This window comes from Trematomus bernacchii, unplaced genomic scaffold (assembly GCF_902827165.1).
Source record: "Trematomus bernacchii unplaced genomic scaffold, fTreBer1.1, whole genome shotgun sequence".
Lineage (NCBI taxonomy): Eukaryota > Metazoa > Chordata > Actinopteri > Perciformes > Nototheniidae > Trematomus > Trematomus bernacchii.
Window position 1 is genome coordinate 1920585 of NW_022988050.1, and position 26481 is coordinate 1947065.

General features: G+C 42.3%; 1 protein-coding gene across 2 annotated transcripts in view; it reads right to left on the reverse strand.

The window, feature by feature from the left end:
* The window catches only part of trrap (transformation/transcription domain-associated protein), a 109273-nt gene that overhangs the window by 43745 nt on the left and 39047 nt on the right, over positions 1 to 26481 (reverse strand). For both annotated transcript variants that reach the window (XM_034119319.1, XM_034119320.1), the window contains exons 41-57: positions 25016 to 25174; positions 24292 to 24510; positions 20204 to 20314; positions 17795 to 17941; positions 15727 to 15940; positions 14388 to 14516; positions 12559 to 12708; positions 11522 to 11721; positions 11029 to 11150; positions 8705 to 8918; positions 7989 to 8168; positions 7684 to 7830; positions 7031 to 7150; positions 3433 to 3720; positions 3103 to 3240; positions 2567 to 2679; positions 450 to 585 (exon numbers count right to left, since the gene is read on the reverse strand). In XM_034119319.1, the coding sequence (XP_033975210.1) occupies positions 450 to 585; positions 2567 to 2679; positions 3103 to 3240; positions 3433 to 3720; positions 7031 to 7150; positions 7684 to 7830; positions 7989 to 8168; positions 8705 to 8918; positions 11029 to 11150; positions 11522 to 11721; positions 12559 to 12708; positions 14388 to 14516; positions 15727 to 15940; positions 17795 to 17941; positions 20204 to 20314; positions 24292 to 24510; positions 25016 to 25174 (2787 nt within the window). The remainder of the gene's footprint in view (positions 1 to 449; positions 586 to 2566; positions 2680 to 3102; positions 3241 to 3432; positions 3721 to 7030; positions 7151 to 7683; positions 7831 to 7988; positions 8169 to 8704; positions 8919 to 11028; positions 11151 to 11521; positions 11722 to 12558; positions 12709 to 14387; positions 14517 to 15726; positions 15941 to 17794; positions 17942 to 20203; positions 20315 to 24291; positions 24511 to 25015; positions 25175 to 26481) is intronic.

Here is a 26481-nt window from a genome sequence, read left to right on the forward strand (position 1 = left end):
AGCAGGAGTATTTGTTATACGTCAGGTACTATCACGCGCTGCCCACCCGTCTACAATTTGTTTTAGGCAAATCAATTAACAGCGCTAACAGCTAGCTGCATTTCCATTTCTTCACGGCCACTCTTCCCCCTGTGGGAGTTGAGGGGCAGGAGAATATCAAGTTACCATATGCTGACACGAGGTCTGCGCTTAATATACAGCACTGTACCGGAAAACAGAAATACAGCTGAGGCTCTGGTTCACTGAGTTCAACCCCAGAGGCTCCGCTGTGTCTGTGATTGTGTTAGCGAGGAACTTGTGGTCGTACTTTCTATTTTCGGTCAAACTGTTGACAGAAAAAAGGGTGTCTGCAACTCCTGGGAGACAGTGAGAGCACTTCTGTCGTGTGTTTCATGAGAGTAGAAATCCATACATGAATATATGCTGTATGGGGACTGAGCACTTCTCACCTGCACCAGAGCCTCCTTCATGGCGGCCCAGTTGGAAACCCTCCAGGCACACTCCAGCATGAGATAAGGGTTTGAGTGACCTTTGGATTGGCCGTATTCAGTCAGAGGTTCCCACTGGTTCAACTCCTTAGAACAGCTGTGGACATGAAAAGTTAAGGCGAGTTTAAACAGCTCTTTCTCGTAAATATGCCACACATGCTGTAACTTGTATACACTGTCAGAAACAGGAGATCCTAGGTTTCCATTGTTATCTTAACACAAAACATAATGACTGCTACAGATCCACCATTATGAGATACAAGAGAGAAACTCCATCTAGAGCGAGCAGAAGGATTTTAGCCTTTGCAGACCATTTACATGCACACAAACCCATACAACACACTAAAGGAAAGGGAGAACCCTTAAAGGCATAATAGGGCCCCTTTAAGAGGGACCACCAAACTTAATATTAAGGGGGTACAGACTGATTTTAAAGGAGTGGGTCACAAATTAGGTTAATATCCTTGAAACAATACATGCTATCCTTTTATAAGCCCAATAGAGAAGGTGTACACGGATAGAAGTTCACTGCTTTTCATTTTGACCTTTTTTTCCTCTGAATGTTTTGCATGGTAAAATACCCCAACGATGGAGGCAAAATACACTTAATAGTGGACACAGTAAAATGACAATAATGGTCTTTAACAGGCTACAGGGTTCATACACTTTTTCACCAATGATTTTCAATGACTTTTCCATGACCTTTACCTAATTTTCCATGACCAAAAAAATTACTCTCTCAGCAGTACCACTGAAAATGGTTTATTTTAACATGGAACAGGAAAATAAGGTCTGCATATGAAACATGTTGTGCCTATCTAAAACAAATCAAATAGTAGGCGTACTAGCTTCTACACGCTAAAGCAACTAAAATCTCTCACCAGCAAAATACCTCGTCAGTTAAATGCCATTTTACGTTTCATTACTATACGATACAGTATTTATTATCATTATCGTATTACTATTTCGTCGATTAGATAAAATATAAATTATATTTGATGCAACTTTAGTTACATTTCCATGACTTTTCCAAAACTTTGGGAAAAATATTGTTTTCCAGAACTTTTCCAGGGCCTGGAATTAGCTTTTTGAATTTCCATGACTTTTCTAGGTTTTTAATGACCGTAAGAACCCTGAGGCAGGCATACAGCTGACGTGACGATAATCACGATATGCGCATGCGCGATATTCACATCGCAGGATGTACGATTTTTTTTAATTTTTAATTTAATTTTTTAGGACGTGCGATATTAAGTAGGCAAATGAACTCAAACACGTCATGTTACAATTATTTTGCTGCTTGCTACAAAAGGAAAACTTGCGCGGCTCTCATGTCAGGGGTACTTGAGTGAGTGACAGCAAACCACCAATCACAATCAAATCTCCAAAGCAAGCGGACACGGTGATTAAAAGGTAAAAACACTGAATAAAGTAGTTTCATGTGTTTCTCCAGGGCAGTTCGGCACTGCTAACCGAGCTAGCTCAGCTTGTTGCTCTGATAACTTAAGATCCAGACGTCTGTGACTAAAATCCTTCATCCGGTTAAATATAGTTAGAAAAATACCAATTGTATAGCATTAAAGTTCAAGAAAGGATGGTTTGCGGGGAAGAAAACTGTCTTTTCTTCAATTCAATGTTTTCATATCGCAATATATATCACAGGGGGGAAAAAAATGTCAGTTTTTTACAATATCGTGCAGCCCTAGCTGGGAGAGTGATTTGGTTCTGCAGGGAGGTTGTCCTAAATTCAGACACATCAAAAACGGGTTTGATGGAAAGTTTCCCTGCTGACAGAAACATATTTTCCCAGAAACAGCATCCTTATATGCAGACACATTAGATTCAAGATTCAAGCCAGCAAAGATAAAGATGACATGGACAGATTCTAAAAGTAAAAATGTACATATCATGAAGGAAGTCATTACATTCTTCTAATATGGTGGTTTCTGTATTCCCTGCTGTATAATTCCTGCAATAAATATAATCAATTTGATCTAGTTTGAACGATCAATGGTGATATATATGGAGGGTATTAAAGCAGAAACACGAGGTGTGACACAAAACTCCAGAAGTCTCACCGTATCCAGTGATCCTCCCACAGCTGGTACTCGGGGAAGATGGCGGGGGAGACGTTGCTCCTCTCGTGATCCTTCCTCGCCTTCTCCATGGCCTTCTCGTAGCTCTCCTGGGCCTGAACACACACGCGTAACATTTAAATGCACGTTTTTTTTAAGCTAGTGAAAAGATCAGTGGAACATTCCTGCATGGTTTAACTATCGGCTACATTTTTATATATAAATGGGCCCGATATAAAATAAAAAAAACACCTCTTAGTGAAACTCAATATCATTTAACTGCCACGCAAATTACAGCCCATAAAGTTAAATAACACATTCATGGAGGTGGGATTAATCTGCAGGGACTAAGGCTGCACAATTTGGGGAGAAAAATACGATATGCGGATCAGGCCTTATTAAAATGATATATATTTTACTCAATAAACTGTATATGAATTGTTCAGCCCTACGGTGAACCCAATACATTTGAAACTGTGATTAATAGAATCATACATACTGTATATTTTAATGTGGCTTTTTTTCGAGCTTTCTCTCACCTGTTCAAAGAAGCCGTGTTGCTCGTAGGCGATGGCAGTGGCGGTCTCAGGGAACTTGCACCTCTTCTGCCACAGACCGGCCCACATGTCCTCCTCCTGGAGCAGAGAGTAGAGCTCTGCCAGCGAGTCCAGGATCTCCTGCAGAGAGGGAGAACCAAAGGTTAATGGAAGCAGAACAAATAGAACCGTTAGAAGGGATGAAACTGTAGATTGAATCAGGGCAGTTTTTATTAATGAGGCCATTTTAAACATGACAAGAAAATACAACTTTATATAAGCAATTATTTGCAATGAGGCTTTCTAAAAAAAATCAATATCCAAACACATTACCTGTTGCGGGGGTGTGATGCTCTCCTGCTCGTAGAACTCGGTGCTCTGCTTGGGTTTGCTGTGCAGGCTGAGGCCCTTCTCGAAGGCCTGCTGCTCCAGCATCAGGGTGGAGCGCAGCCACAGGTTGTGAGTCTTCCCCAGGTACTTCAGCACACAGGGGCGGATGGGGATGGGGGGTACGCACTGAGACATGGCCTCCACGAAGCAGTTGAGGGCGCTGGGCTGACAGTCCCTCTGCGCCTGGTGGCTGCCGCTGCACAGGAAGGGGCTCATCTCTCCAGACAGAGCCTGGAGGGGAGAGAGAGAGAGAGAGAGAGAGAGAGAGAGAGAGAGAGAGAGAGAGAGAGAGAGAGCATCAAATACACAGTTTCACTTAAGTGGCATTGCACTGATACGGCATATTGATAAAGGCATTTTGTTGCATGTATGGGATGCAATGTGATGCGCTTTTCCAGTAACAGAGATATGGTAAGAAACTGGAAGAAGAGAGGTGAGGGGGAAAAGGTGACATGGCTGGGAAGTGACAAACAAAAAACACTTCCAAAATGATGCGACATACAGAAATGTGCCAAGAATATAACTGTTACTGGTATTTGGTATAAAAAAAAAAATATGTGACTATTCCTGCTTCTCTCCCTCTTTCATTAATTATCTCAACAGTTCACGAGCGCCCCCCCCCCCGTTGACAGTTCATGATCCTCGGCACACCGATCCCAATTATTTATTTTTTTTAAATGGCACTTCATATCAAAAAGGTTGCCGACCCCTGCTCTACGCAATCAAAGCCTCTCAGACGGCCACATTTGGACATACAGACTTTTAAAATATGGCCGCCGAGTTGGTGCTCTGATAATTATGACTGACACACACTCAGAAATAAATGATGAACTGGTAATGAATATAATTTCCACTGCCCGTCCACGGCTCAGTGTAATTAACGCCTTGATGGTCACTTTAATTAGCCTGGTGGTGGAGAAGGCCAATAAGTCATCAAATTCCTTCCTCAGAAGAATATGCTTCTCTATCATCACCATGTCATAATCCCCCCCAGAGATATAGCGCCTGAGCACCAGTAATCACTCTATTTTCACCATTAATTCATAAAGTGTATTAGTGGCATGAAACGCAGGCATCAGGATAAACACATGTGACATATTTGTGACTCCATGTCTGTCACAGGAGGAAAATATCATCTTTTTGAAGACGTCTGTCTATTGACGGCATGTTTAAGAGCTCAATCACTTCAAATCATGGCCTTCCAACGAGTCTCAAAAATACTCTATACGCATCTGGTTCATTAAACTCATTACAGCTTTCCTCTCTGTCCTTTCTCGTCGCCGTATTTAGCATAAATGAATCTGTTCTCATTAAGTGGAATTGCTTGTTTTGAGACAGGACTGGGATGGCCAAGGTCAGATTTACTTTCTGCCTGATGAGATGCTGAAAGGGAAATCGGGACTTGATGAGTTTGTACACAATGAGAAAAAAATAAGCAATGTGCAAGATACAAATACTTGGAGAGGATATAAGTGTGCACCTGTCTTTATGCTGTATGAGCCGTACAGAAAAACAAGCTGTGCATGAAAAAATATAAAATACCTAACAGTGAAAATGTACCACAAGGCTAGATGGGCATCTTTTTATGATGCAAATGTTCGTCAAGCATGCACTTCTTTTTCTTATTCAAGACTCAACCTTATTGTCATTCCACAGTACAACAAAATGCAGTTGGCGACGGTAGTAAAGGGCATGAGTTATCAATGAATTCACGTAAAGGCCCCGGACACACCAACCCGATTTTGGCCATCGATAGATGTCTGGCCGCCGATGAGCGTCCTGTCGCCCTACTCAGATTGTTGTGTCCCGCACCGTCGTGTCTTTTCGGGCGTGCCGACACCTTCCGCCGCACTCTGATGGGCTGTTCAGCTTAGCGAATCAGTGCATGAGAAGCGAAACGGAAGTGAGGGACCCAAACAAACTATTAAAGGTGGGGTAGGTACGTTTGAGAAACCGGCTCGAGATACACTTTTTGTTATATTCCATGGAATGCTCTTAACATCCCGATAGCAATGAATATCTTAAGTGCTTTGACAAAAAATCCATAAAAGAAATGTCATCAGTGGAAGCCGTGGTACTGTAAAAAGTACGACCAATCATTTTAGCCGGCCCAGCTAAAATAACTGGATGGCCTACCTGCCTGTCAGCCTTCCATCTGTGCACAAACTTATCTCGTGCCCTCATTGGTCATGTGCGCGTTCGTGTGTGTTGGAGGAGGGGCTCTGTAAGGAAGTGGCAGATTTTCTCCGGTTGTGTATTTTCAAATTCTAGAGATCTCGAGCCGGTTTCTCCAAAATTACCTACCCCACCTTTAAGAAGGCAAATCTGAGATTTCATTTAACTCCAGCTCTCGACACAGGTTCGGGAAAGCCCCATGAGCTTCTCGCTGTAGAGTGAAAATGGAACGCACACGCTATTTGTTGTTTGTTTATATCGCGCAATCTGTTCTTCTTCTCTCTGTGTATCACGCAGTCTGTCTTCCGGTTGCCTCTTTTGAATGACAAATACACACTACCGCCGCTTGCTGGTAAGGAGAGTTATTGCCACTCACACATGCGCAGTTCCTACGTGCTACTTGGCCGTCGGCTGAAGTCTTTGGTGGTGTGTTCAGGGGCGAAACGTGGCCAAGAGACGTGAGGCGACACAACAGTCGTGTTTCGTCGGGAAGTGTTCTTTGGTGTCAGTCTGGTGTGTCAGGGCCGTAAAACAGAACCATGCTGTAGTAATGTTTCCTGTTACGGCTGCTCAGGATGTCCATTTTTACATCAAAAGCTTCTATTGAGGTTTTTATGATGAAGTCCGTTGTTTTTTCACGACCTAATCTTTTTAATACTAGAACAAAATCCTCAATTTGAACAGAGAGATTCTTCGGATTAAAGGAGGACGTCTTTTTCTTCTTTAATATAATATGTCACTACGATCCGCAGTGAACATTTGAAAAGGCAAAACCCCCCAAAAACATGGATTAAGGCAGAAAACATAGTAGATAGAAAGTGGTAAAGAAGAGTTTTTCAAGCATTTTGGAAATGACTTAATCATTAAAAATGTTGACTTTTGGTCTTTACAAAACTGCGATCTAATTCTCCTAATAGTATGATACTAATAATATTAGTGTAGCCTAATCTAAATCTGCTACTGAGCAGAAATACAGGGTTTAAATATTCAAATTCAAATGTTAGTTTGGCATTTGAATGTCAATGGTCATGGATGAAGCTTCAAACTAATTGGTACATTATATTAATATACTTTTGATATACTTTTAGTGGTTCCTAGAGTCCTTAAAAGTAGATTAGGAGTCAGAGCGTTCCGCTAACAAGCTCACTTTCTTTCGAACAAACTTCTTGTTATCTTGTCTTTTAAATTATACTCTTGTAATACTTTCATTCGTGTTTGGTAATCTGTAAAGCCCACTGAGACAAACATGTTTTGTGATATTGGGCTATATAAATACACTTTGATTTGTATCCAGCTGAAGTTACCAGCCCTACTTGCTTGTATACTCTGGGTAATTACTAGATAAAGACCAGTAAGTTGTACTCACATGCTGCTGCCTGTCGGAGAGGATCTTCCAGAGGCGAGGGAAGAGCTGAACCCAGGTCTTCTCAGCCAGCGGGGTGGAGATGTGGCAGAGCTGCACCAGAGCGTTCAGCAGAGCCCCCGTCTGAAAGAAATACATCAAATCAAAATGTATTATAGCCCCAAATCACAAGAAATGCCTCAAAGGGCTGTCGAAAAGCAAAGACAACATACACACGTCACAGCATAACAATTATACATCAACATAAGTATTGCCATGTGATAAAAGCATGTAGTGATGGTACTGTTGAAACACAGACAGCTGCTGACTCAGCAAGGCTCTGGATCCGTGTCTGCTGATTTACTTTCGTACTGGGTGGTTAATTGTATTCGAATAAACTTCCAGGTTAAATCGAGTTTTATTTTATAGCAAGAATAAAAGCAGCAGGTTTCTGGATCATGAAAAACTTCTGCACAGCATACATTGAAACTGTTTTTTTATGAATATGATGTTCAATATGTTTTATAGTAGCCCCTGGGTAATTCGGGTAATTCTGGAAACTCCACAACGGTTAGATAAATCAATCCTTGCAGTTTTATCAAGATCAAATCAGCTTCATCAGCCCCTCAGTTCACTGTAGAACAGATCAGAAGCTGGCTTTAGAGAGACAAACGTACCTTGACCTCCCGTAGTGAGTCGAGGAACTTGTCATGGCGGTTAGTCAGCATGTGAAGCTGGTTTCCTGCGTCTTTCTCCGCCTGCTCCTTACTCTTTGGGATGGCTGTTTGATCACCTGGTGCCAACTCTATGTCTATCTCCACATCCTGCCAGACAAGAGAAGAGAAGGAAGTGTGTATTGTCAGAAAACTTCGGCAGCAAAGAAGCAATACTTCACATCAACATTTGGTAACACACCAAGCAATAAAATTGTCATTCATGTTTGTAAACGTGTCTTTTTTGTGTGTGTGTGTGCGTGTCTCACCTCCTCCTTGGTCTCACTGTTCTCTCTCTCACGTGGCTCCTGCTTGACATGCGTTGCCATGGCGAAGGCGGCGCGGTCGTGGCTGTCAGCGAGGTTGATGACGTTGGTAATTGACGGCAGCATGGAGCCCTGGCAGCTGGTGCCGATGATGGTGTTTCGCTCACACACCGCCAGCAGCAGCTGATAAGAACGAACACACACACACGGTAGTTACAATATCAAAAAATAATTGTACATAGGAACACACTGACACTGTCCGACTGACACTGTGTGAGTGTGAAGGTAAAACATCACAGATAAAGAAACATAAGATGATGGAGAATTATGTCCTTAGTAATAACTATTTTACTTGTATTAAAGTTGCGATATGATTCACAATATTCAAGGGATTGATCATTTTTACATCACTATTCTCATTAAAACACATATTAAAGATGATTATCTGTACCAAACAAGGACTTTTAATGAGGTCTGTAGGATCGGATTTGTAGCCAGGACTTCTCTGGAGTACCAAAATAAAAATATAGCATGATGTTTTCACATATTTAGCCTTTAAAAAGGGGCCATATGATGCTCATTTTCCCTTTCCTGTACCTTTTTAAACATTAAATCATGTCAACATGTCACACTACAGGAAAGGGAAAACCACCAAAAGCATATCAGGGCCCCCTTTAAGGAAATATTGCACTAGTCCATCGTCGTGCAGCCCTAGTTACCTCTATGCACTGCTTGATCCAGAAGTGGCTGCCCATGGCCTCCCAGTTCTGAGAGCAGCAGATGTAGAGCAGCCGCTCGTAGACGCGCCGCTTCATGGAGGAGTCGAACACCTCAAAGAACTTGGCTCTGATCAGCGGCTGAGTGCAGCGGAGCCCCGAGAGGAAGGCGGGCTCCAACTTGGACGTGATGTCACTTCCTGAAAGGCTCTCATCCCTGGATAACGGGCAAAACATTTATCGGACAGAGCTCACATGCTGACTCGTACACAATGTAACTGGTATGATGATGATGATGACAGCTGAACACTGACTTCTTTTGATGATAAAACACTTCATCAATTTTTTACAGCAGTCACTGAGCAGGCAGTGATGCAAAAGCTAAAACGACCACAGAAATATAATACAAATTGGGAGCACCTAAACTCTGCAAAAAGGCCACAGTTTTTAAGCCTATAATATTCAGTTATTGTTGAGTATTTCTATAGATGTGTGCTGACCCTTTGGCCAGTTTGAAGCCGTCATCTCTGCTGCAGATGTCTTTTATTCAGGTCAATTATTCTTCCTTTGAAAAGTTGATTATTACAAATCCTCTCTTCAAACTCTCCCCTTTCTCCGAGCTTCATTTGGTTACGTAACTTGTTTTTTAAGCTGCAGCAACTGGACTGACAATCCTCACTCCCAGTGGCACTTGACTTTATGTTTTTGTCCTTTTGTTAACATTTGCAAATCAATATATTCCTCAAAATGTATGTTTTTGTTTCTTTACAATTACTACTAGTTATATTTACAGATATGTTTCTTGCTTTGCTGTATAAATGTAAACTAATTACACAAACGACATATTAGCAGAATGCAATCTTGTTTGTGATTAAGCGCTAATTTACTAATATTGCAGGCGTGTATGAATCTAAACATATCACATGCACAAGAAAATGATTCCATGGCAACAAGGTGCCAGCATGTTTTAACAGCTGTGTCGTGCACCATCACTGAAGTGTGTGAGGACCGCAGTTAACACTGAATATTCGGTGATATTTAGACTTTCTCATGTGGATAATGTACTGTTAGTATAGCCCAAACCGTCATACATTAAACACTTAAATAACATAATTTCTTGGATGTGATTAACGTAACAGGAGGAGACAGTGAAGGTGGGATAAAAGCAACAACAAAGGCAGCGCTGCATGTGGTCCCTATTTGTAATTTCTTTTAATCACACATTGTTCCGGCACAGCTGCTTTTTCATTTCCATCATTACTCGCTGTCCATCATGGCTTTACGGCTCCTTCTAAATCTTCTGACATGAAGAGCCGATGTAGTGGAGGGATAGAGGGATGCATTTGGCTGATTAAGTGTGTGTGTGTGTGTGTGTGTGTGTGTGTGTGTGTGTGTGTGTGTGTGTGTGTGTGTGTGTGTGCGTGTGTGAGACGGAAAGACAAAGCGATGCCAGGTTTGATGAATAGCGGGCAGTAGGGCAGTGTCTCCCCTCTAACCCCCCCCCCCCCCCCCCCCCCCGCTGGGTGTCCTGTCAGGAGTTGGTCCTCACGCTACTGTAGCGCTGGGGAAAAGCCTGGCACGTTATCTATCCGTCTCCATCTCCACCTGCTGTCTGTCTGACCCTTTCTGCACGATGCCACATCTCCATCTTTTTCTTATTAACTTAATACATCTCTGCTTTGATCACCATCAGCAGCTAAAACCCTCTTTAACTGTGCAATTCAGCAATAATATCTTAGTTAAAAATAACAATTTATTATAGTAAATAAAAGAAAAACCCTAATTTAGGACGAATATCTTATCCGAACCACTGCAAATATTTTAATATACATATTTGTATGTATTGTTGTTATATTTACTTAAACTTCTGATGTTTATTTGTTATTTTAGTGCACATTCTTACTTTGATTTAATTTGTTCTAATTATTTAATGCTCCTATAATTTAATTGTATTATATTTCTTTTACATATTATATTTTGTTCTTATTTTTATATTTATTTAAAAATGTTTCCCAAATAATTTGTATGCAATAACTATATATAATTACTTCTTACGGTTGTATAAATTCTTTAATTTTAAAATAAAGTAACTGTCATTAAACCTTACCTCCTCCAGATAAAAAGAGTACTGATGAGTGATGAAACACCAATGACTCCAACTGACCCCCCCCCCCTCCCCATTTTCCATCGCTCCAACCTCCCGCGTCTTTACCCGCCTCACGCCCCCCCCCCCCCCCGACCTTCATCCCTCCCGTGAAGATGGATGCAAGGGCGGCAAGGCGTCGGCGGCACGGCCATTTGGCCATGTGATGAATGGCGGTAATTACCTGTAGACGTAATTAACGAGGTCCAGGAACTGGCCGTTTAACTCAAGTTCATCGGGGAAACGCTTCTCTATGTAGGTCATCATCTTCACCAGCAAGATGGACTTCTCTCGGAGGTTGGGCATCTAGAAGAGAGATGTCGATTAGAAAAGAGACACAGAGGAAAGGTGACAGAGGGGAGGAGGATCAAAAGACAGATAATCTATTTGTAAATGTAAATGCATCTCTGGGTCCAGCTCGGCCATTTACTGTCCTTTGAAAGCTCTAAAGAAAATAAAGACACCTCTGAGGGTATTATGCTAATGGGACCCTCGCTGGGTTGAGAAAATGTGCTTTGCTTGTCCAAAGGTTTCACACGTTGGAAAATTGCTGATTCGCTTCTCTGATTCCCACCTGCTAGTATCAAAGACATAATGCGACGATCTGCTGAATCTCAACTTTATGCTTGTTTGAAAACACAATATAATTTGAAGTTTTTTTTACAGTCTCCTCTTACCTGATTGGCCGCCATGGGAGAGTTGTTCTTCACCCACTCCTCCACGATCTTGACGACGGCTCGGAGGATTTTGGGGTCAGGTGACTTCTCAATCAGCGAGGTGAGGATGACCTGGATGAAGTTCTTCCTCATCTCCATGCTCATGACTGACAGGCGAGTCTTCACCAGGTCGAGACTCAGCATCACCAGCTCACTGGTCACTATGGGAACAGAGCAGGTAACTTTAGGTAAATTAATTAGATAAGCAATACAGGCACAATCCTAACAGGGAACAGCCTCTCTGGTCAGATAGCCTCTGGTCTTTTAACTGCGCCTGGTGGAGGGTAAATGTCTGTGTTCTCATTTAGTCATTAGGGGCCAATTTAAAACCCCGATAGCATCTTACAGCCATTACCTCCATCTGAGAAGCAACAGGAGTTACGCATTTACAGACTGACTTCTATAAATCTAGTGAAGACAATGAACCGTGATGAACTCTTGTAATAAAAAAACGACATTTGTGAAGCTCTCTGCCTTTGCTGTGTGACACACAAGGCTCAGTGCCATGCTTCAAACAGTGTCTACTCTTTTTAAACTTGTAGCAAAACGGCACAAGGTCACCATCTGTTTGCTTTAGAGACAATACAGGGTGGGAACCAGAGCGGAGGAGCGTTCCCTGTGAAACCAGACTGTATCTGTAGAGAGGATCTCCTCTGACCACAACAGCTACTGAGAACAGAGCTGGGATCAGTGATTCAAAAACTTTTGATACGGTCTTTGAATGGAGCCTGATACTGCTGAGGAACCTGGGATATCTGAGCTCTAACTGACTCTGAGGAAGGTCAACATAAGAGTGTGCTGTTCACAACTGACCTCACACACAGAAAACCCCTTGGATCAGGTTTAGGGAAAGTACACACACTAGCTTTCATGATAATGTCAGCTGTAACTGCAGAATACACTCAGCTGATATGGTAATTGGTGTGTGGTGCACTGATGGTGACTCATGGTGCTGTGAACTGAAGAAGTAAGGTGAGTTGTCAGGATGTGTTTTGTACCTGTGCTGGTCTCAGTGACCCCCGGGGTGGCCGCCTGGGGGCTCAGGTGTTCCCGCACCATCTTCTGCAGCGAGCGCATGAACACCGAGATGAGCCGGTCGATGTAGCTGGCGTTGTAACTGCAGGCCGACTTCAGGATCATTAGTGTTCCTGGAAGACGAATGAAAGGGGAGAGAGGAGGATGAAGAAGGGGGAAAATGGAGAAAGACAACATATGACAAGAGAAGCTCCGGGGGGAAAGTAACAGACACACACCTGGAGTCAGCTGTTCATTCACACAGCATGACAACTAAGGTTGGAATTTGAAGTTTGTTACAGAGCCTGCTACCTAGAAGGGATACTTACGTTAAAGGGGCCTTATTCTGCTCATTTCAGGTTTCATCATTGTATTTTGTGTCTCTACTGCAGGGTATATGCAGGAATCCTGAAGTCAAATGTAACACCTTTTAAGACCTTTTTTAAGACCCTTTCCATACATTTTAAGACCTCATCGCCACTTCAAGTTTTAACCGGTTACATTGGCGACACACTTTACCTCACATTTCCTATATACAGTATTGATTGTCCTTCCTCCTTATCTTCCAACCATTTGGACGCAAACTTGCATTTCCCCATAACGATGTTGTTTAACAACCGGCGTAAACGGACCTTCGCGCGCTATGAAGCAGTGAGCGTGCGATGTCCTGTTCAGATGACGTCAAATCCAACGGGATGCCATAAATAAACTACACAGAATCACACTACACACCTACGCAATGATTACATTCAGGCAGACTGTAGAATACAACCTCTTTGGACAATTTATATACTTATTGAAAACAAGCTACAAAATGTAATACCTTGGAAAATGCCCTTTAATACTTTTTAATAGCCTTCATTTTCACTAAATTGATTTATCAACTTTTAATACTTTTTAAGACCCCTCGGACACCCTCTACTCGGACATGATTCCATGCTTTAATGTTTAAAAAGCTCTTTATTTTTCTCATACTGTCTGTGCTGAGCCCAGACTGCTCCGATTGGTTAGCTCTGTTCCGATTGGTCGATCGCTTAGAGATGTCCCGCCCCTAAGCATATCACGTATGTGTTGGAACGGCTAGCCAATAAAAGCTTGATTGTTTCATAAAGATGTGACTTGTTACAGAAGTAAACAAAGGAGTGCAATGGAAGCTTCTTTGGGATTTTAGCCTTTGCAGACCATTCACAAAAAAACCTTTATAGGGCCCCTTTAAAATATCCCTCCCCCCCCCCGCCCATCACATCAGCTCTACCTCTCTGTGACAGCAGGATACCAAATGCGTTTTATTGACTGCCATTTTGGGAAACCCTATAAAAATGGCATTACCTTCACGGTCCTCTCCAATAACCATTCATCACCTTGAGGGCCCTTTATTTGGGAAGCTACAGCATATTTCAAATAAAAAGAAAAGAGATATCTCATAACTGTCTCCTTGGAATAAGCTGTAATATCTATATATATATATATATATATATACTCTGACATCTGGGAAGACAACAGTAATGTTTGAACAGGGAGGGTAGCCAGAAGCAGCAACCCTACCCGGGACAACCTTCCCCGAACCGCTGGACTGTGGCCTGGGTTTAAAAAGACCAGATGTTAGCCCGAGCAGCAGGGCTCATCGGCTCGCATTTTAACGACCCACTCAGCGGCTTAATTGCTAAGGTGGCTTGGTATTGTAGGGATAGAGTGGGAGTGTGAAAATTATTATAATTTTTTAACGCAGAGTTTATGAGCAACAAAGGGAAGGTAACAGAGCACGAGGGATAAATGAGAAGAAGGAAAAAGCGTAGAGAGGTAAAGGTCTTACCGAAGAGCTGTGTGGGGTTCGTGTTGCTTGTGGCTTTCTCATAGTTGGTAAGCCCCTCATAGATGACCTTGCCCACAGCAGCGTACAGACACTCCAACTCCTCATACTTAGATGCCACTGTTGACGTGCCTAGAAGGAGAGAGCAGTGTGTGAAAATCAGAACGTAAATCAATCAATCAATGGTCCACATATTTCCACACATCTTTCATAAACACAGACTTTGTTAAGATGCGTTCACACTAAGCAAATGTGTTGCGCGGCGCGATAACATGTCAATTCAGTGCAAAGACGTGGATAGACGCTACTTTCTACATGTCTGTATGACGTTACTGTGACTGTCGATGAGAGCAGCTCCTCTGTAGCGTAGCCTAGCTGGTCGATCCGGTTTCCATTCAGATAACACACATTTTAAAGGGTTTTGCCAGCCGTCTTGTAAGCACACTTTCCAAAGCATTGACTTTACTAACCGGTATCAGTATGATGTTATTTCAGCATCATTGTGATACCTGCATTACAATTACATCACGGTAAAACATGTTCATTTAGTTGGTGTTTACATGGAGATAAGCCCCGTTGCCCCGTCAGCGCGTCTAGTTAGCCTGTTAAGCCCCGAGCCTGTTTTTCAGGTTTCAGGCTCGAAAATGACATGCCCAAAACAAATGACTACAACTTAACTTCTAAAAGGGTTATATGAATAATTTCTTTTATCAAAGCAAGGTTACATCTGTGAGTTGGATGTAGAAGTGTCAGAATCAATATAGATTTTTCTCAGTCAGAGTAAATTCAGATGGAACATAGCAAAAAAAGCTAAATTCTTACCTCCGCCTAAAGAAAAAACATTACTTATAGTGAAAACCACCCTTGGATGATGGGTTAGTAGACTAAAAGCTTTAGGAATCCAAACTATAACATATAATAAGTACCCTGTATCAAGATTGAGGCAAAACAAGTTAAATTTGACCTTTTTAGAGAGGTTTAGCAAAAAAGGTTCCAGGTGGAATAAGCTTTCGGCACATTTGGGTACATCTGGTTCCATCAGTGCCATTTGACCTTTTTCAGGTACCAGACTATACAAATTGTGTATTACATTGAATTATCACCATAGGTATTCATTCCATCCAAAAAAAAAAAAATAAAAGAAAAAAAAATTATAAAAAATAAAAAAATAAAAAATAATTGTTTTAATTTGTGGAGAAAAAAAAAGACCCGCCGACGGGGTCTTTGGGGCTTAACAGGTTAGAGTGATGCAAGTTTACACAGATGATGACATGCAGTGCTTTCCTGAGTTTATAAATAAAGCTGGATTGAAACGGTTCAAATTAAAGCATTTTGCACTCACTAGGCTCTGTGGGGAAGATGCTCATGAGGCGGGACAGGAGGGAGTGGACAGCCCGCAGGACTTTGGTGTTTCCGCAGGTCATGCACGCAGCGATGCCTCTCTGGAGGGGTTTAAAGTGAGCCAGGATGGCCGGGGACTGCAGCACTGTGAGCAGGAAGCAGAGGATCTCCAGTCCAGTGCAGATGTTGGAGATGTTAGCCGCGGCTGGCTGCTCCTGAGAGGAAAACAAAGCGGAGAACAGGAGGTCAGTGGAGTTAAATAAGTACATGAATCATGTTACAAAGGCCTTTTGTATCCTGGTCTTCATATCAAGGTAAATATCCAGGCTTATAAGTCTAGACATTAGAGTACGACCCTAGAACAAAGCAAGAAAATATATTGTGCAAATTCATCAGATGATGCCTTAATCATGGCAGTTTTTTTTTTAAACATGAACTCCAGACAACTCTGAAATCAATATTCTACACACAGAGGTATTTCTCACACAAAAGCACCGCTGTTAAACTGGAGATCAATAGACAACATCGGGGCCTAATTTTGTCTAAATTGCAGTCAAGGTTTACAACGACGGCGGGGCCAAGAGGATAATCTGGAAAAGATCCATAGCACTAATCTTTGCTAATGAACAAGGTGACTCTAGTGATAAGGCCCCTGGTAGATATTAGGCTGGTATTGATTTGTGTGCGCATGTTTTTGCACGTGCTCGTTTGCCCTCTCACGCCGACTCTTAATCACTGCCATGTCGGTACAATGAGATGATAAAAAAAGGTAATCCGATTTGAAGCATTGTTCATTAGTGGGAGTAAGACGGCTCGGCAGGTAGAGCGTGCTCCCAGGGGGGAAAGGGCCCGTGAGTTTGCGTCTGCATAAGAACCTGCAGAAAGCCTTGTATTGTCAGACCATTTTCCCCATGGGACCTGGAGGGGCTGATTGGGTTTGAGTGAGTGTAGCTAGAGAAAAACGCACAGCAGTGATCCCCAAACGGGAACAGAGGAAGTACGTGACGATTGCCGGTGCGTGGCGATAACCTTGTCTGAACAGTGGCGCTGAATCCGAGCGGGGAGAAGGAGAGGATAAAAAAAAAAACAGAAGAAGATAAGATGCTGAAAAGAAAAAAGGACGGAGGAGACAGAGGGGAGATGCAGAGAGGCACAGGATGAGGATTTTGGGATGGAGAAGGGCGGAGGGGCTGAATGAGGAAGCACAGGCCAACCCGGATAGACTCCTGTTATCTCGCCACTGTCATTATTTTGTCATTATGGTGGTTGGCGCCTCACTTCATGTCTTGCTGATAACAGACAAAGGACTTGGAGGCGTTAGAGCAAACACTAAGACAGAGCTTAGGCGGAGGCAGGGGAAACTTCTGCGCTCTCTGGGAAAGCGTACAGCAGGCACGCATTAGTTATCCTTTACTGTTTGATGATTATTGCTTGAAGCTGCAACAACAAGCATGAATATTAATCGTTTTTATTCAGACTTGTGTCCCAAAAACACTTTTTGATGACTGACATGCACAGGCGACTTCAGAAGAATCTGTGGAAGGCTTTCAAAGGCAAGTACTGTATTCTTTGGAAAGACATGAATGGTCTACATTGCAAAATACAAAAAAGGCAGTTAAAAGTGGCCCTATTGTGCTTTTTGGGGTTTTCCCTTTCCTATAGTGCGTTATATAGTTTTTTTGTGCATGTAATTGATGAAAACGCCTCCATTTGACTCATTTGTTTACCTCTGCGACACACTGTTGTGATATAAGTATGTAACACTCAGGTTTCTATTGGCTAGAACTCCAACACATTGTACTCTGGTTCAAGACAGTGGGTGAAAAGAGCTGCTAGTATGAATAAAATAAAGACCTTTTGAACATTAAAGCATGGAAACATGTCATACTAGAGGCACAAAATACAAATATGAAACTAGTATGAGCAGAATAGGGCCCCTTTACTAATAATGAATCTTTGGAAAAGCCAAGGAAAAGTGACCTCTGGAGACTGCAGTGCAGAAACACAGCAGTCAGTTTAGCACCAGAAACGTTACCAACACAGGTCTTAAGTGCACAATGCGTTCTTACCACAGTCATAAGCAGCTTGTCGAACCACTGCAGCTTGAGCTCTGCGCGCGGCCACATGTCGGGCCTGAGGGCGGACTTCATGAGGCTGACGCAGCGCCGCGACAGCAGCTCCCCCGGAGACCCCGCCACGTTGGTGCTGTCGTTCACCTGGACAGGAGACGAAGACAAAAGTTGGTGATCATTATCAGTGACAAGTGTCTTCATCTCTGATAGAATGTATTTTGATGGTTTCCTAAATGTTCAGAATCAGAATCCCTGTATTAATCTCACAGAGGGGACATTTACATTGTTACAGCAGAAAAAGAGCCAAAGACAGCTTAATGTTACTTAAGCATGCATACAAAAGTATTAAAGATATCAAATAAAAAAATTAAAAAAGTTACATATTTTACAAAATACACATCCTGTAACAGCGCTGAGGATTTGGCAGCCAGGTATATATTGCACAGTTTTTAACGGCATATTTATATATAGCACATAGTTGGTATTTAACAACAAGAGGTGTTATAGTCTGTGTTGTTGTGTGTGGGGGTCTACCAGGGGCCGTGGTGGTTATATAGTCACATTGTTAGTGCTAAAAATACAAATATTGAAAGACATATAATGGCGTAAAGGGGTGATAAACAACACAGAGCAAGAAGAGACCAGAGGCCTGTACTACGAAGCCGGATTTTCTCTTAGCCGGCTGACTTCAGGGAAAACTCGGGCTTTCCGGTCCTACGACGCTGGTTCTCTTTTTAGCGGGCTAGATCTCCATGGTAACTTATGCTGAGCGGCAAACCTGCTCCGGAGGAGGTTAGGTGGCAGGCTAAGAGATCAACTCAGTGAAAGCACCGCCTGCTGACCAATCAGAGCTCCGTGTGCGGAGTTTAAAGCTATCAAGTCATATTACAGGATAGAGGAAATTGCCGTTGCAGGAAAGACGGCCGGCCAAAATCAACTGACTGTGTGAACGTGAAATTTAATAGAATATCCCCTCCCATCTTCAGAGCAATCTGACTATTATAACATTAGCGTTAAGAAAGCTTACTTAAATATCTGCCACAACATAAGTAACCGGATCAGAGTAACATTAAGTACAGTCCGCGGCACTGTGAGTGCAGACCTGGATGTGTCCCATTATCATTCATATCATATCACATCATAATGTATCATATATTTCCTTATTTGAGTCAGCTTCTTGAGCCGTATCTGGCCGTGCAACACTCACAGTGTCACATTGTATGCAGAAGTATTATTTTAAGCAACACATTAAGTTGACGAAACACTCGAGTCAAATTCTCCTAATTAAAGTCAGATCCACTCGTGTCTTGGACGGGGCAGTGATTTCATAAACCTGTTAATGTACGCATTCAAACACTTTTTCTTTTACCAGCTGTATTCACCTTGCAGGTGCAGCTATGTGGCTTTTATCCTGGATAAAGTGTTTAAGTCATGGATGTTTAAAGTTTAACTTCTTCATATTTGACTAATATTAAAGTTCAGTTTTCATTCAGGAAGTATGACGCTGCGCTGTCAGTACGCTTGTCCATGTTTGTGATTGGTCGAATGCTCCAAATACCACCCCTTTCATGTGAACGCGCACCTAACTAGATAGGACACGGCTGGCTTGAGCGATCCACTTGATAACCAGCGTCGTAGTACAGTTTAGCCAGAGCACGTATGTTTTGGATTGGGCCAACCGGCTAACTCCAACATATCCAGGTTAGGTTGAACCAGCTTCGTAGTACAGGCCTCAGGACTTTATTCATGCAGCTACAGTGGGAGGGAGCCCTGCAGAAGCTTCATGTTTAGAAGCATCCTGGATCAAGTCAATGAATCCCTATCAGCTGCAGGTGTGCTGTTCTTTGGTGGATGTTAATCCTCTGGGGGCCGAGGGGAAAAGATACAATTTTTTCCTACAGGGATCGATTCAGTATCACAATACACTGTTATCGAGCGGAATACAAAGAGAAGATTATGTTTCTTTAGACTGTTCAGTGAGCAGCGATTCATCCCCAGCGGTTATACAGAAGGTTATAATCAACAGAGATGGTTGGATGAGCAGTGAGAAAGGAGCTTGGCCCCGAAAAAGAAAGAAAGAAAGAAAGTAGGAAAGAGTCAAGGTGAGTGAAACCTCAGCAGTCTATTTCAAGCAAGGTCATCACTGCCACTAAACCAAGGGACAGCTGTGTGAGGCGACGCATACAGGACTGTGTGTGTGTGTGTGTTTAAACGTATCTCTACACACACACACAGCCACCAGGTGTGTCCTACCTTCACAACAGAGGGGCAAGGATGGCTGTGTCCTACCTGGCAGGCACTACGGATGGCAGAACTGAACCTAGTGTGTGTCAGAGTTGGAGGGTGGTGTGTGTGTGTGTGTGTATTTGAGAGAGTTGAGGTGTGGTGTGTGTGTGAAGGTGTTACCTGGCATGCGATCCTGATGAGGAAGTTGACCACGGTGTCCGTATGTTGTTTCTCGACAGGCTTTGTGAGCAGGGTCTCTGTTCCTGGCATGGACTGGCTGCGGCCAAACACCTGAAAAACACATAAAAAAAACATTTGAGGGTTTTAATATTTCAGATATTTTTTTAGTTTTAAAGATAAGATTAGCTTTACTTTATTGATCCCAGTTTGAGAAATGTTTTTGTCACAGCAGCATGTTAAAACAAGGCATTGCACATAATGTGAACATTAAAAGAGTAGAAAATAAACAATTATAAAATCTAAAAATAGAATATATAGCAGAACTAAACTCAAGTTGACAGTGAAAGATACAAATATGTAGAATGTCTCTCTCATAAACACTATGAAAGGTCAAAATACAGCTAGCAAAATGTTAAAGTACGATATTTTTTATATTAAAGTGGACCTATTATGCTATATTGGAAACATATATTGTAGGGCCATACCTATACAAAACATGTCTGTGAAGTTTTTTGCTTAAAATACCAAACAGATCACCCGTTGTAGCCATGCCTCATACTGCTCATACCCCTCTATTGCAGCCCTGTTAGAGAAACGCGGATTTTGGGTCCTTAGCTTAAAAAAGAAAAGAAAGAGGAGGCAGAGCTAATGCCTGATCAGAACTCTACCGGAGATAAAGTTAAATTCTGCTGTGATAAAACGCCATCCTGTTCTAAACCACATCAAGGATTATTTCTGAAACAGTATGGAGCTCAAATGCTTTTTCTCTTGCGGGTTTATCACAAGGTGAGTTCCTTTTTTAATTTCCTGCTTCTTAAACACATGTGCTCTCTAGGACAGGTTAGCTCTGAGTGTTAGCGAGGCTTGCTAATGTAAACAAAGACGAGATTACGTCCAAAACACGTCAGGCATTGTTTCTGATAGCAACTTTCTGTGGGTCCGCCGCCGATTTGACGTCATATCGGCAGCAAATCAGTATCCGCTCGTTGTACAACCGTTTTTAAAAGATTTGGGTACGGAGGAAAAGAGAGAGGGGTTTATTTTCTGACGCTGCGTGAGTTCCCCGACGCACCGGGGACACATATTGATGTATAAAAGACATCACAAAGTGCATTTTGCATGATAGGTCCCCTTTAAGTGTGCAAGGAATAGCATTTTACATTAACTATACATGTAAAATGTACAGTGTGAAGGGTAATAATAAAACTAAACAGACTCAGGGACAGCAGTGCAGACGCTGCATGGTCTGTATTTAGGAGGGAATATCAAAGAGCCTGTACAAAGTGAGGGTTTTTTGTGCATTTCTAAGAGTGGAAAGTAGGCTGCAACTAGGACTTTCTGAAAATAATCCTGGCACATTGTTTGACTAATTAACTTTTTTTTTCATCTTAAGCAGAAACAAATGCTGCTGTTGCATTTTTCTATAACACGGGAAGAAGAAAAAAAACACTGCTACTATTAAGAGTTGCGCTACAGAGTAAAATAGCTTTCAGTATAAAAGCAATTTTGAGCACTTAATAATAAAAAACTATCCATCTTAAAATGTGCAACCTGTTATTGAACAAGATGTATGCACGGTCAAAAACACGGTTCAAGTTTTGGAATACTAATTCTTTAAAGGTCACATGTCATATATTTATATTGTGCAATTTTCCAAACTTTCATTGGTTTCTCATACAGCATCTCTGTATAGTATGTGTATTCACTCTCTGTCCTAAACGGCTTGTTGGAGCTCCTGCCCCCCCCCCCCCCTCCCCTCCCTGTGAGCCCAGTGGCCGTCTGCGAGACAGCGAGACACAGCGAAACCCAGCCCAAAACACACACACACCCGCAGCCTGGCTGGGAGTTTGTGTGTGTGCTCGGGCTGAGTTCCGCGGTGGCTCGCCGACCCCACACCAGTGAGCCAGCTCACAGTGTCCCGCTCCTCACAGCAGCGAGCCTCGCAACGTCCCTCCGAGTGTGTGTGTGTGTGAGGAAGTCCGCGGATTGGTCCAAACGTAACGTCACTATACCCGAAATACGTCACTATACCCAATAAGTAAACAATGGAAAAAGAGAAATGTCCAACGAGGCGTTCTGGGGCAGCATAGACAGGTCTTTTCTGTGTTAGAGTTTTACTCGCTACAGGGTGTACTTTGAGGGTTTGTGACTCTGCAGACCGTTTACATGCAGAAAAAGCTACATAACACACAAGGGGACGGGTAATAACCGGAAAAGCATGACATGGGACCTTTAAGTATCAAGATTAATGTGTGCCGTTTGTTTTTTTTAGGTAAAAGAGAAAAAAACTTTAACAATATCTTGAGTTACACCTGAATCATTGATGAGTTGTTCAAAATGTATAAAAAAGGATGTTCACATCACATTAAACAAGGAATACTGAAAATCACCAGGATAAGTATTCTACAATAGTTATGGGGAATAAATCAACTTTATATGTATTACAGACAGACTATATTGCAATTCAACAACTCTTCTTGAAACAAAGGCATCTCATCTTTGCGTTTGAGGAACTCAAAGAACAGATCACAGAGGGATTGGAGATGAGACAGATGTGAGGCTGAATTTGTGTTGTTAGGAAAAATGTATTAAGGCAACAACAACCGCGCTGTCACCTCCTGTCGGCAGTTTTTTGTTCCAGACAGATGAAAAATGGCTGTTTGATCAAAGTATCTTTCAAACCGCTCTGCGATCATTCAGGGAAGTGGGGAACTGAGGGACAGGCAGAACAAACTTTGAGGCTAAGAAGACGCTCTTGTAAATGTTGGAGGTGGTAACAAATAACACAAAGGCTTCAATTAAATCCCACAACTTCTCCGTACCCACAACAATCTACAATAAACTGTGCAAATTAAGATAGACATTTTATATTACAGGTGTTACTACTTGGAGGCTACATTGTTTTTTAGTTTTTATACTTAGGATCATGTATACCTGTGTCTAGCATAGCAAATGGTAGATGGGTTATTTAAATATAAGGTTGTTTATGTTGGGACTGTTACAATAACCAAGCGGCGCATGAACACCAGCATTAAAGCAAGAAAAGGTTTTGAAAAAATAGATTATTTTGGGAGTTTTATTATTATTAGTCTGAGAGATGCTGATAGGAAACCATGTAAATGTCACCAGCCCTATTTCCCCCCTTCAACTCTCCTTTAACCCTTGTGTTGTGTTCAAAAGCTGTTACCGTTCATGGTGCTCGCTGGTCAATTTTGACCCATGATTTATCTCAGTCCAAAACACACACAAAAAATGACTATCATCCAATATTGTTTTAACTCCATCATAACTAACTTATAATGCATTCATAACCGTACAATCCTGTTGTTATTTAATGTTATGGCCCCAAAACACATTACACCACATATTGTGCATGCGTGTGTTCAGGTTCAAGTGTTAGTGTGCATATTCTTTGAGAAAGGTCGAGTTCCCGTGGGGGGAGGGGGGCCAGAGGGAGGGGAGACCAGGTGCATGTTGCGAAAATAAATTGTTACAGTGGATGAAGGGGGGGGGGGGGGGGGGGGGGGGGGGGGGGGGGGGAGGGGTGTCTAAAGTCAAAGATGGATCTTGATTGGGCCAAATTTGACCCCGAGTCACCCACAACAATTCTGCTGGGTCTCCCCAGACCCCAACACCAAATGATACACTTTTTTTTTTAGAGACCTTCAGACTTGGCAAAAATGGTCAAAATCTGTTTTGTAGTGTTTATATATCTGTTGTGGAGGATATCATGAAGCCTCGTTCCGATACAAAAAACTAGAGCGTAGTTAATATATCATTTTAACTTGAAACGGGTCACCGGAGACCCGAACACAACATAAGGGTTAAAGGCTAAACATATGTTTTTGTTTCTGTCGGAGGGAGGGAAGCTAGCCCTAAATCTTGCTGCTGTACACACTACCTCTTGAAGAAGGAGCCTCATTTAGCCGTGAGTGTCACTACAGATGGAGTTCACTCTTTCACAGAGTGGGAGTGTGTAGGGGACAGTTTGGAATTAGGCCAGAGAGTTACCCACTATAAAGCGAATCCATGGACAAAGTGACCGGCCACTGGATCCTGTCCTAAACTCTTTTTCTAAACAAACTCACCGCTGATGGAGCTCCTGTTGCCGTGCGGAACCTCTTGGCGTCCGGTCCTGCAGCAGCAGCAGCTCCTCCTCCTCCTCCTCCTACTCCTGCTCCTCCTGCTCCTCCTCCTCCAGGAGCAGTGACAGCAGAGGAAGAAGAAGCTTCCAGAGACAGAGCTCGTTTCACTGCCCCCCCGCTCGTCCCCTCACCACCAGCCACAGCTTCAGCATCCGACTCCGGCTGGACAGTCAGGAGATTCAAAGGTGTTATTGTTGTCATATGCACATAAGGTACTGAGTAGAAATGGCAATGACATTCTTCTGACCTGAGCTGCTCCAACATATATAATAAAATACAAAAAACTAAATAAAAAGTAGTGCAAAAAGTCTATATAGAGGAAGTGAAGAGGAGCATTACGTTATTACAGCTGACAGAATGAAACCAAAGAGTATATGTGCTGTAGTTTCTGACCACAGCAGTACTTATGGACTAAGACCATGTTTTAATCTCTTTGATAAATGGCCCTTTCTTGTGAAATAATAAGCATGTCAGCAGTGATTCATTAGGAACGCTTAGAATAAAGAATAGAGAGAAGTTAAGGCATTCATTCTGTGGCATAGTCATTTCAACAAGGCGCCTTAAAACACTGCTGTTGTTCACACACTCGTAAGGAAATACAAACTGTATGAAAACAGCCTCCTGAATGTTTGTAATAATAATAATGTATATAAATCCATGAACACACCAGCTGGTCTTTGATCCTCTGTAACTCCCACTTGATGACGACTTCAGCCAGATCCACGGCCAGCTTCCTCTGCTCGATGGTCACGCTGGGGGTGAAGCCCAGACGCTGCATGGCGCTGATCATGTGCTGAACCAGGTGGTGGCGCACTGGGTAGTACACCTGGAAGGAGACAGCAGTGCATTAATAACAGAGGAATCAATTATACGTTAAATCAGTCGGATAAAATAATAATAAAAAGTGATTAAACTTCAAGAATATTACAATCTGCTGCGTGAAAGCTTCCATATTTGGTATTCTAAACACAGAGTGCCTTGTTAGACTTGACTGCCTTTTCTTCTCCTAAAGCTCTGATGCCAGATGGTCAGTGATGCCGATGGCAGAGTTCAAAAGAAACAGAGGATGTGAATAAGCAAGGATATTGAGAAAGGCTGAACAGATGACCGAGCAGTACTTAAAGAACACAAACCCTTTACATAAACTGTAGCTTGGGGACATTTTTTATTTTATATTCCTTACTTTACAAACAGGCACAACTTAAACGTCTACACTGCAAAATAGATTTGAAAAGACACACTGCATACGTTTCCCAAAATGTGATGAAATGAAGCGTCCACGTTCTGCATATTCAATTCACATTGGTTTGCTATTTCTGGTTTGGCAAACTTGTTTTGGGAGCAACCTCTGACTTCCCCCAGCTTCGAGTTAAATGGACTGTTTTACCAGTTTTATCACATATGAATTACAATAGCTCCCACTGCCTTAGCAACCATCCTAAAACTAATTATTAAGAGGGGTGTTTTTGAGTAATTCTTCCAAGCAATTGTTCGTCTAAATGCCAGATAATCAGAGGTCAGATGGCCCACGGATAGGGTTGGGTATCGTTTGGATTTTAACGATTCCGGTTCTGCTTTTCGATTCCGGTTATTTTCGGTTCTCGATTCCGGTTCTTTGAGAGGGTAAAAAATAAGTCCCATGCCAATTTCACTGGGAGAAAAATATATTTATGAAAACATTAAGTCAAATCTGTATTCCTATTTTTACAAATAATTTCATACCGTTTAATTTTGTTGCGGTTATTGAATACAATTATATTAAAATAATCTCTGCATTGTTTAGTTAGTTCTAAATGGTGCAGTTTGAGAATGTACAATTGGCCAAGTCTCTGTTACACTGCAACCTACCTGAGAGACAGAGTCCAACCACACATGTCCAACACATGTCCTGCAACACACATGCTGCAGCTGCCCGGATGCTCACTGTTTGTAAAAGTAAATAAATAGTATTTTCATTTCAATACTTTCTTTACCCTGCTTCATAAACAATACTGACATCCCTGTGCACCTCCGAGTCTGTCTCACAGTCCGGGGATGTGAGGACAGCGCGAGGACACAGACAGGGAGGCTGTTTTACTTCAAAGACAGAGAGGGAGAGGGAGAGAGAGGGAGAGAGATGCAGAGACGCTGAGC